The sequence below is a fragment of the Periplaneta americana genome, chromosome 16 (genome assembly GCF_040183065.1).
Source record: "Periplaneta americana isolate PAMFEO1 chromosome 16, P.americana_PAMFEO1_priV1, whole genome shotgun sequence".
Taxonomy (NCBI): Eukaryota; Metazoa; Arthropoda; class Insecta; order Blattodea; family Blattidae; genus Periplaneta; species Periplaneta americana.
Genome location: NC_091132.1, coordinates 111,972,603 through 111,983,912, shown reverse-complemented (window position 1 = coordinate 111,983,912; position 11,310 = coordinate 111,972,603). Strand labels below are relative to the sequence as shown.

Below are 11,310 nucleotides of genomic sequence, written 5' to 3'. Positions count from 1 at the left end.
GTGACATATTGATTTTACTGCTTTAGGCTTTTAACATTATTTTTAGAGACGTTCAATATAGTAATAATTATAAATTGGAAACTTACCACTGCAATTTCACCTAAATTGCACTGTTAATTATTGTCTTTAAATATTTGCAAAAATTAAGTAAACTCTACAACTCCACTAAAGTTACTGCAGTTCGTGATGCATGTAACATTAAGGAAGCCGTTTGTTTTAAGTTCGCATTTATAGACTGGGGGGAAAAAAAGACAGACGTATATCACGGCCTGCTGGAGTATAGTAAACACAGAAAACATTTTAAAGCAACAATGTTGAGGATAGATATTTTTGTTTTCCAAAATTGCCGTCATTGAACAGAAACCAAGATAGAGATTTCATTGCAACTAATTAGAAATTCCTCTTTCAGGTATGTAATAAATGATCTTCGCACAAAATAATGTACGATACACGAGCGGTATGTTTTCTTTCAATTCTCGTAAATTAAAAAAGCTCAACTACGTTTCGCTTTTTCAAACTTTTCCTCGAACATGAAAACTTCAACATACCGCTCTTGTAACGCATATTACTACTGTGAAACTAAGTCAATAGCAAATACGTGGATAACATACATAGTAAATGAAATAGCTTGCCTCATCCGATTTAAAATAATTAGGTATGAATCGTGTAGTAAAAGGAAAAGATTGCTAAAGAAAAGACAGGAACGACTTGCTGTAGCGCTACTATCAAACGCGTGATGAAAAGGAATTAGGGGATAAAGAGTAAGAGAAAGAGGTAAAAACAAAGAGCGGAAAAGAGAGAGGAAGGAGAAGAAATGGATTAGAAAGAAAGACCAGAGAGGAAAAAGGGAAGAGCAAAAAGAAATGGGATGGAATGAAGGAACGGGAGAAAAGTGAGGAGAAAGGGAGAGAAAGAAGTATAAAGGGTGCAAAGAGGAAGAAAAAGGAGACAAAGTAGAAGGAAGAGGAGAGAAAGAAAAATGAAGAAATAAAGAAGGAAAAGGAGAAAGGGAGAGAAATGAAAAAGAAGTGGATAAAAGGAAAAAACTGGAGAGAAAGAAATAAGAAGAGGAAAAGAAAGGGGAGAGAAAGGAAGAAGAGGGGAGGAAGAAAAAGGAAGAAAAGAGAAAGGAAAAGGAGAAGAAAAGGGAAGGGAGAAGGATGAAGACAGAAATGAAAAGAAATACGAGGGAAAGGAGAAGAGAGTGGAAGGAAAGGAAAAGGAAGAAGATAGAAATGGAAAGGAATGCCAGGGGAAGGAGAAGAGAGTGGAAGGAAAGGAAAAGGAAGAAGATAGAAATGAAAAGGAATACGAGGGAGAAGAGAAGAGAGTGGAAGGAAAGGAAAAGAAGAAGATAGAAATGAAAAGGAATACGAGGGAAAGGAGAAGAGAGTGGAAGGAAAGGAAAAGGAAGAAGATAGAAATGAAAAGGAATACGAGGGAAAGGAGAAGAGAGTGGAAGGAAAGGAAAAGGAAGAAGATAGAAACGAAAAGGAATACGAGGGAAAGGAGAAGAGAGTGGAAGGAAAGGAAAAGGAAGAAGATAGAAATGAAAAGAAAAGGGAGGGAACGAAGAAAGATAAGGGAAAGGAAAAGAAACGGGAGAGAAAGATGAAAAAGAGAAAGGAAAAAAGAGGAGAGAAAGGAGAAATAAAGGGAGTGGATGAAGGAAAAGGAAGATGAAAAGGAGAGATAAAAAGGGAAGAGAAAGGAGTATAAAGAAGAAAGAAAAAGGAGAATGGGAAGAATATAGAGAAGGAAAAAAGAGTGAAAAGAGAACAAAGGGGAGAGGGAAAAAGAAGGAAACAGAAAGAAGGCAGAGAAAAGGAAGAAGTAAACATTATAAAAAGAACTGTTTAACTTAACAGAAGAATTAAGTGAAGAAGAAACGTAAAGGAAATAGGTAAGAAAAAGAAAGAAAGGCGAGAAAAGAGAGAAAACGCATAGAAGGAAGAAAATATATCAAAGAGGAAAATGTAGTGGGAAGTAAGAAAAGTAAGAGACTAGAAGAAATAAAATAATGCAGATTGAGAAGAAAGGACGAAAAAGACATGGATGAAAGAAGAAGACTTAGGGGAAGTAAGAGGCAAGGAAGAATAGCAAAAAGAAGGAAATAGACAGGGAGAAGAGAAGGAGAAGGAAGACAATAATAAAAAAGAATGCAGAAAGAAAGAGGATTTTCAATGATTATTTTACGACGCTTTTTCAACTGCTATGGTTATCTAGCGTCTGAATGAGATGGTGATAATGTCAGCGAAATGAGTCCAGAGTTCAGCGCTGAAAGTTACACAGCATTTGCTCTTATTTGGTTGAGGGAAAAAAAGATTTCAACCAAGTAACTTATCCCAACCAGGATTTGAACCTTGGCCCGCTTCTTTCACGGTCAGGCGTGCTAATCATTACTCCGCAGCGGTGGACGAACGAAGAGTAGAAAAAGAGAAAGAGAATGATGAGAATAGAAGAGTTTTGTTGTTCCATCATTGGCTGTTATTGAAATTCACACACAAAACGATTAAGTTTTGCAAATCAAGTACGTAACACCTACCATGCTTCCTGGACACCCCTGGTTCTCCCACTAACGCAAGGGAAGGGAGAACCAGAAGAACGGAGCTAGACAATGTACCTGCAGGTAGTCGCCAAGCAACCAGCGAACCGTACGGTGCTCATACTGTCAAAATAGAAACCACGTTCACGGCCTCCTGTCAAACTATCTCAACTGTCAAGTAATGGGATCTACATAATCAAGTGTATACGAATCTAATTAGCAGTGAATTTATAGCAACCTTGCGAATTGAGTACCGCTGTCTAAAGACATGTGAAGTGATCCTACAGTGATGCAAATGACACTAACAGCTTAACGGACCGCAAGCGTGTTAGGATTTGACATAATTTTTATGGCCAGTTGTAAATGAACATGTGCTGTGATAGTTATATTTATTTTCCATCTTGCAGAATAAGTGTCGAATATATGTGATGTGCCATTGAGAAGAGAAATATTCGAATTTTTGTTGTCTGGGCTTCATTTTACATCTCGTATATTGCATTTAACCTGAGCGGAATGACACCTATGGAAAGGTAAGAGAAATTAATTTTTACTCTGGTTGCAAGATCGCCTTAATCTGGAGATTTCTGTTGTGCTATTCGTTATTGTCAATTACCCTTCGCGATTTTTCTGCTATAGTTCGTCAATTTTTTTTATACTGTATATGGATATACTGGTTACTTTTGTGTGCCGACATATGGGTTGAACTGAGCTACGTTATTGCGTTACGTTGGATTAGATCATCGCTACTGAGCTTTTTCGACCCAACGTTTCTTTGGGAAATAATTTTCTACCCATTGCTCTTCCTTCAACTACATACTAATAAGTCAGTTTTTCCTATTTTTCCCTTACTTACAATATGGCAATACACAACAGTCATTTCCAATGATTTATTGTTACTGATTGTATTTATCGTGTCTTTATATTGAATTTCAATAATATATTGACTTCTTAGCATTATTTATTAACACATACACACATAATGTAGGCCTATACATACATATATTTTTTTAAGAAAGTAAAATGATGTTATAGAATACCATTGTGATCCTTGATAGACACTGAATATTATCATTCCGAATTTCTTTCCGAAAGTGTTATTTCTACGAACGAACGGAGATACTGCAAATTGAAATAAAACAGTTAAAAACTGATACTGTTGTTTGTATTGTATTGTATTGTAGTTATTAACATTCCATGGTATTCATACATTGTTTTACAGCTAGAATATGGAACAAGTCAAAAAACTTAAAACTATTATAAAGTCTTAATTTATAGTCACAGTCTAGATGAAATATATACAGACGAGATTTACAATATAGTCTACTAGTACAACCCAAAGTTTTAGTATCAATTTCATGAAGCGTTATTGAATGTCCTGAATTCACCTACAGAATAGAAGGCGTGAGAAGTTAGGCACTTCTTTAATTTGGCCCTAAATAATTTTATGTTTTGAGTTTCATTTTTTATATCGATAGGGAGGCTATTAAAAATGTTTACTGCCATATAACGCACTCCTTTTTGATAGCACGATAGACTTGCCGATGGAGTATGAAAGTCATTTTTTGACTTGTATTTATGCTATGAACTGTTGAATTAGTTATAAAGTTTTCACGATTACATACGAGGAAGATTATTAATGAAAAGATATACTGACAAGCCATGGGCATTATTTGTAGTTTTTTTAAAATAGTCCTACACGATTCCCAAGATTTGGCACCTACTATTATTCTAATTACTCTTTTCTGTAATAGAAATTTACTGTTACTATCTGTGGAATTTCCCCAGAATATTATTCCAAAACTCATTACCGAGTGGAAGTATGCAAAGCATATACTATCTTTTGCATAAATCTAATAGCAAAACAAGCTGAATTTAGTTTGGGGGTAATTTCAGTAATATGATTTTTCCAATTTAACACATTATCGATTTTTAAGCCAAGAAATTTGGTTGTTGGTGTTGTTTCTAATAGGGATATATTGTTAATTATTGCGCTAGAAATTTGCGAGGTAGAATTTGGACAGGATTTAAATTGAAGTATGTTAGTTTTGTTACAATTTAATACCAATTTATTGACTGAGAACCAGTCACATATTTTGAAGAGAATTTCCTCTGTTGAAGATTGGAATGTGTTGGAGTTATTGGCTGTAATTACTATACTTGTGTCATCTGCAAATAATATGGGATGACCTACATCTTTTATTAGCGGGCAAGATCATTTATAAACACTAGAAAAAGTAGGGGACCTAATATTGATCCTTGAGGAATTCCATTATTAATAGTGCCCCATGTCGAGGTATACAAATTTAATGTTTCAATTATTACATCAGACTGCCAAGTGTATGTGCCAACCGAATGAATCCAAATGCCCCCCTCTCAAAAGTTTCACCTCTGAATAATTTCAGTTTGGTTTTCTTTATTTTATATTTTTCAATACGCTATTCTTTTTATGGTGTCGCATATTGATTGAAATATTCGTTGAGTAAAATTATGTATGCGCTAAGTTCTGTCAAAATACGTGGGTCATTCGAAAATTAGTTACAGTATCTTAATTAATATCAAAAGCTTATTTATTCACAATTGACATAATTACAGCTCTTAAGAGTAATCACGCACCACAACCCTGGATGTCATCCACAGCATCACTTTGCTCTAATTACTGCTCTCCAGCTATTACAATGCCCTCTCTATTTATGAAGCGTATCCTCTCATTGGTTCTTTCATCTTAGGGAAAAGTTCGTAATCGCAGGGACTATTTCGGAGATCCATGTGACAACAAGCGCTATCGTGATGCACAGTGTAATGGCCATTTAAGAGATTTCGGCGTATTTCTGGTCGTATAGGGATGGCGTCCCGAAAGGTATCTGTAATATACATCATCCAGATCATTCCAATTGGAACAGAATTAATGATTAATACACCTTCATAATGATAAACGACAATATATAAAATTTCAAGAGGGCCCTGCTCTTGTCTACATTTTTTTGGCACTTGGGCTTTGCAGATAACATTCTTATTATTACAATTACTGAATATGTACTTACTTACTTACTTACTGGCTTTTAAGGAACCCGGAGGTTCATTGCCGCCCTTACATAAGCCCGCCATCGGCCCATATCCTGAGCAAGATTAATCCAGTCTCTACCATCATATCCCACCTCCCTCAAATCCATTTTAATATTATCTTCCCATCTACGTCTCGGTCTTCCCAAAGGTCTTTTTCCCTCCGGCCTCCCTACTAACACTATATGCATTTCTGGATTCGCCCATACGTGCTACATGCCCTGCCCATCTCAAACGTCTGGATTTAATATTCATAATTATGTCAGGTGAAGGATACAATGCCTGCAGCTCTGCGTTGTGTAACTTTTTCCATTCTCCTGTAACTTCGTCCCTTTTACCCCAGATATTTTCCTAAGAACCTTATTGTCAAACACCCTCATCCTCTGTACTGAATTCGTACAGAGTATAAATAATACTATAACCTTATAACTTACAGTTAAGACATATCAGGCACCACTCCATTTCACGCTACATCAGTTATTACTAGATAGCTGTGATGTCACTTGTTTTCGAATGACTAATGTACGTAATTTAATACTTCGAGGATTTTATAGGGACACAGATGGAAAATCTAAGACTTGTTTCCTTTTTCAGAAATAGTTACCATATATGGAATTCAAAGAATGTATTTGAGGGAGGTGGGATATGATGAAATAGTTTTTTTGGCAGTAATAGATTTGTTCCAATAGACATAACTACTGAGTTATTACCATTTTAAAATCGTCCGGTTCCTCTGCCGCACCTTGTATTATCAGGCAGTAGGCTACATCTCAGTTGACGATATAGGCTGTGTCAGAGGAAGAACAATTATTGTTTGCATGCATCTGAAGTCCGATTAGCATAATTTATGTTACTAGTCAGCGATGTATGCAATGGAAGGGGAAAGAAACTGGCCATCCTACCTCATCTCCTGGCTTAGTTTTCTCATAAGCCAGCGTTTCTCGAACTTTTTTGAAGTGGGGGGCCACTTTTTTAAGTCAGAACAGTTCCGCGGACCACCTTACTCTTGTTCCCTTTGAACGCAAATTTATAATTTTTGTAGCATATTTTAATACCAGTATTTTAAAATAAAATTAATTAATTAAATTCATTTATTTCAATTAATTTTATATTAGTATTAACTAATTAAGTTACTGTTAAAAGAAGAAAATTCACTTTCGTTCTTTTTTTAATAATTCAAGGCTGTTAGAGTTTGGATAATCTTTAACTTATTAATTAACAAAATCAATAAATGTTGGTACTCACATTAATAATTCTACAGGTTTACTTTTTACACTTGCGTGTTTCGTCTCTAAGTGCCGTTTCAATTTCGCGGGTTTCATACACTCGTTTGAAAGCACTTCGCAACAAACAACGCACCGAGGTTTTGGTTCACTCTCATTGCCACACCAAATAAATCCAAGTTCCAAATAACTCTTGTTATATTTACGAAAGTATTTTTTCTTCGAACAGGACTAGATATTTCTTTAATGGCACTAGAATCACTGATATTAATATCTTCACACAGCTTCTGCACTATTAGCACTGCCTAAATGAAGCGTATAATCAGGTTCCTTTCTTTTCAAAGATCCGGATCGAAGCCAGTTTTCCATTATGTATAATGGGCACTATTTAAAACAGAGACATAGACAACTACTTGAATACAGTCACTGTACTAACAGGCAAGCGACGAATCAACAATGCACAGAATTTGTTGTAAGTTACTTGTGATTGGCTACAAAAAATATAACTAGAAAAGTATTGTAATTTGAATTTATGGATCTGATTCGCCCGAATTTTAACATAGGCGGAGTCTAAAATTTCTTATATCGTTACCTGGAAAAACAAATAAAAAGAATTAATTCAGAAACATGCCCGATTTTCAACAAGTAAATATGCAATTTGCCACGTTCTATTATTGTGTACGACGTACAGTACGTGGCCATTTCAGTGTGCAGACTGGGTGTCGGCAAAACTATTAAGAAAGTCATAAATACATGAAAAGGTTCGGTACTTTGGTCCTCTGTTATGAATTCGGGTGGTCCCTGGCTGGGTTACAGACGCGGGATGATGGCGACAAACACCACGTTCATAGTGCTTTAAATCCCTCGTTTGTTGCTGAGAGTAGAGTGGGAATTCGGTAGACGAGTAGGGTAATAAATTTCATAAAATGTCAGTACTGGGAGAAAAAGTGAAAGGCGATTGCCATGTGTCATTTACAAACTCTGAGATTTTCAGCTATAGTGTGATACGCAATTCGTTTGAATTTTATTTTTTCTTCTGTCCTTTTTTAAGGACCGCAAGGGCAGACCTCGGGGACCATAGGTGGTCCGCGGACCATAGTTTGAGAAACGCTGTCATAAGCGGTGCCTTGTTGGCATCACTTGTGAGGTTCAGACCTGTCTTCGGCAAATGTACCGCTACCTAGCAACTCAGAGACAAAAATGAGTATAACACATGTAGATTGGTATATTATGTACTCGTGTGATGACAAACACGCCATACTCTACTTTGATGTACAACCATGACATTGCTTCACCTTAATTAGGGTATGATACGTTTAACAAGGTAAGATGTTACATTTATCTTGGCAAACGGCACAGAACTTTCTGATTCACTGACAATGTGGAACGTGTAATGTTTCTTTTTCATTATGACGCAACATTATAGAAAAAAGAATGTCAGTAAGGCGTGAAAATAGTTTTGTCGCATTTGATATGGTCCATGATTCAAGAGATGGATTCAATCAAGATATTGTTTTGTATTACGTGTCATACACGGTATGGTATAGAAAGTGAACTCTAAAACACAATGAGACGAGAGGGAATAGCTTTTAGTTGCACATCGCACTTTTTTCTTTTTAGTTCGTTATTTAACGACGCTGTATCAACTAAGCTTGCTAGGTTATTTAGCGTCGATGGGATTCGTGATAGCGAAATGGTATTTGGCGAGATGAGCCCTAGGATTCGCCATAGATCACCTGATATTCGCGTTGCAGTTGGAGAAAACCTCGGAAAAACCCAACCAGGTAATCAGCCCAAGCGGGAATCGAACCCACGCCCGAGCGCAGCTCTGCAGTGCCTCAGCCGACTGAGCTACGGCGGTGGCTCAGCATCGGATTTAACTCTCAAATGAATCGACATTCGTGAATAGGCTGTGTTATTCCTTCTTCGAAAACTTACAAGTTTACAGATAAAATGTTAACATTTTTCTTCATTAAGCCTGAAGGATGATAAAAAAATGGAAATTAAAAACATTTGGGATAAAGATAGTGAGGAAAATATTAATAGCATTTTAGATCCAACAACTGAAGAACAGAAAAAAAAACTAACATAAAAATCAACAATTTGCGTAAATAATCTGATAGTATAGCAAAACTAAGATGACTATTACACTTTTACTATGTCATACTACTTTTGACCAATAAAACGGTACGAAAGGACGTCTTTCAACCAATCACGGCTGCTTATCGCTCAATTTTATCGCGTCCCTTGCATTTGTTTAATTTTATCGCGTCCCTAGCATTTGTTTATTTTTATCACTACCCTAGCATTTGTTTCTTTGTTTGCCAAAATTTCAAACTGCATTGGTCTGGACGTCAAAAAAAAAAAAAAACACACACACACAGAAAATTACAAACCACTCCAATCGATGCACAGCAGTTTCAAATATGACTCGCATTGGCATTCAAGAACAAGAATTAATAAAGCTCACTGGTCATAGCTATGCATCTTCCCTGAAACCCTATTTACAAATAAATGAAGAGCACCATTCGGAAATTCTGAATAAGTTGAGGGATACACCATGTACATCAACGAGTTCCACTTTTGCGCACACGTCCAATAAAACATCAATTGAACCATCAACCACTAAAACATTCAAATTTGAAAATTGTACTTTAAATAATTGTTCCTTTTAAAATTATTAATGTTTATTTTTTATTTCATCATCCTTAATTAAAACTTTTCTTATTTCATCATTCCTAATTATAACTTTTCAAACACTTGTTTATTATATTTAAGTTATGTTATAGCTTCTGCTATATGATATTATGGATAGTCACGTACCTATCAGAAATTGTTTAATATTAAGATTTATTGAAAATCATCTGTCAAGTGACGTTGATTACTGGGATCGGGATAATTGAAGTGGAATGCAACTGTTTTAATAAAAATAAAACTGAATCAACAAAGCCTTCTTGACTAGTAACAGTCCACAGAGTTCAATGATGATTCCATAGTTGGCATAACTGATAACAAGAAAACAGCTAATCATAACACACTATTGCCATCTAGCGGAATACAATGGTACAATAATACATTTGAAGACAGTTCAGTATTTTCGTAAGTCAATATTTTATTGTATTAGAGTACTTCGTAACTTCTAATCTTTATATACTTTCTTCTAATCGTGTAATAGTCAATTAAATCCCACTCGAGTTTTGATTTTCTCTAGATAAATCAAAACCTCTAGTGAGATTACTGTTGAAAAAAACTTCGACAGATAGGTCACGTTTTTAGATCTTCAACGAAAATAAAATTTAACATATTACTTCGAATCTTCAAGAAGGCGGTGAAATAAGCAGAATAGAGATTGATTGTGTGCTCTTAATATTAAGTTTGTTTAAAAGGAATTCGTGTTCAATAATATTTGTTGTGTATTAATAATTGTTAATTGTGAACTCATTGATGTGTTGTGACATTTCATTCTACTGAAAAGTTTTATTTTTATTATTAATTGTGTTTAATATTATCAGTGAATCTTGCCATAACTTAAGACAATAGTGACAAGTGACTATCTCATATTGCAAACAATCATTTCTATTACATTGATTTGTATAAATTAATTGAATATGTCTCAAAATAACATGTCCAACTCTGCGACTGATACAAATTCAACAAAACGTCAAAAACTACATCACGAAACCACTATACCAACATCAAATGCATTTGCACCTTTAGCTGACTTGAACGAAAGAGACCAACAAGAGTCATCGCATCACATTCAGATGGAAACATCTACACCAAAGAAACCACCACCAATTTATATTCACAATATTCTGAATATTAATTCTATGCTTAATGAGCTCAAAACGCTGGACTGTGGCGGTTTTCGACACATAACTATCGAAAATAACAAAGTGAAGCTAAATATGGAGCTCATAGATGGATACAGAAAGGTAATTGATTATTTAAAATCACATCATGCTGAATTCCATACCTATCAGATGAAATCTGAGAAAGCTTTTCGTGTAGTCATCAGGGGACTACATCACAGTTGTAATATAGAATTCATGATGTCAGAACTTAAAGAATTGGGTTATGAACCTATACAGATGCTACCAGTTATACATCCAATCACCAAATTACCGTTACCTTTATTTTTCCTAGATTTAAAACACAATCCTAAGAATCCTGAAATATACAGTTTAACCCGACTTTATAACGGAATAATAAAAGTGGAGCCGCCTAAACCAAGAAAAACTATTGTACAATGTATGCGATGCCAACAATTTGGACACACAAGAAACTTCTGTAATCAGACTGCAAGATGTGTGAAATGTGAAGGTCTTCACCCTACAGAGAAATGTAATAAACCAAAAGACACTCCTCCCATTTGTACAAACTGTAAAGGAAAATCATCCAGCCAACTACAGAGGTTGTCCTGAACATACAAGACTACAAAGAGGAGCAACTAGGCATCAGACAATTCCATATAGATCTCAA

At 35.4% G+C, this 11,310-nt stretch overlaps 1 protein-coding gene across 1 annotated transcript in view; it reads left to right on the top strand.

Annotated features, from left to right (window-relative positions):
* Positions 1 to 2,642: 2,642 nt before the first annotated feature.
* LOC138691076 (chaoptin) overlaps positions 2,643 to 11,310 on the top strand; it is a 257,907-nt gene continuing 249,239 nt past the window's right edge. Inside the window, exon 1 of the mRNA XM_069812767.1 lies at positions 2,643 to 3,075. Within this exon, the coding sequence (XP_069668868.1) occupies positions 3,059 to 3,075 (17 nt within the window). The 5' untranslated portion in view covers positions 2,643 to 3,058. The remainder of the gene's footprint in view (positions 3,076 to 11,310) is intronic.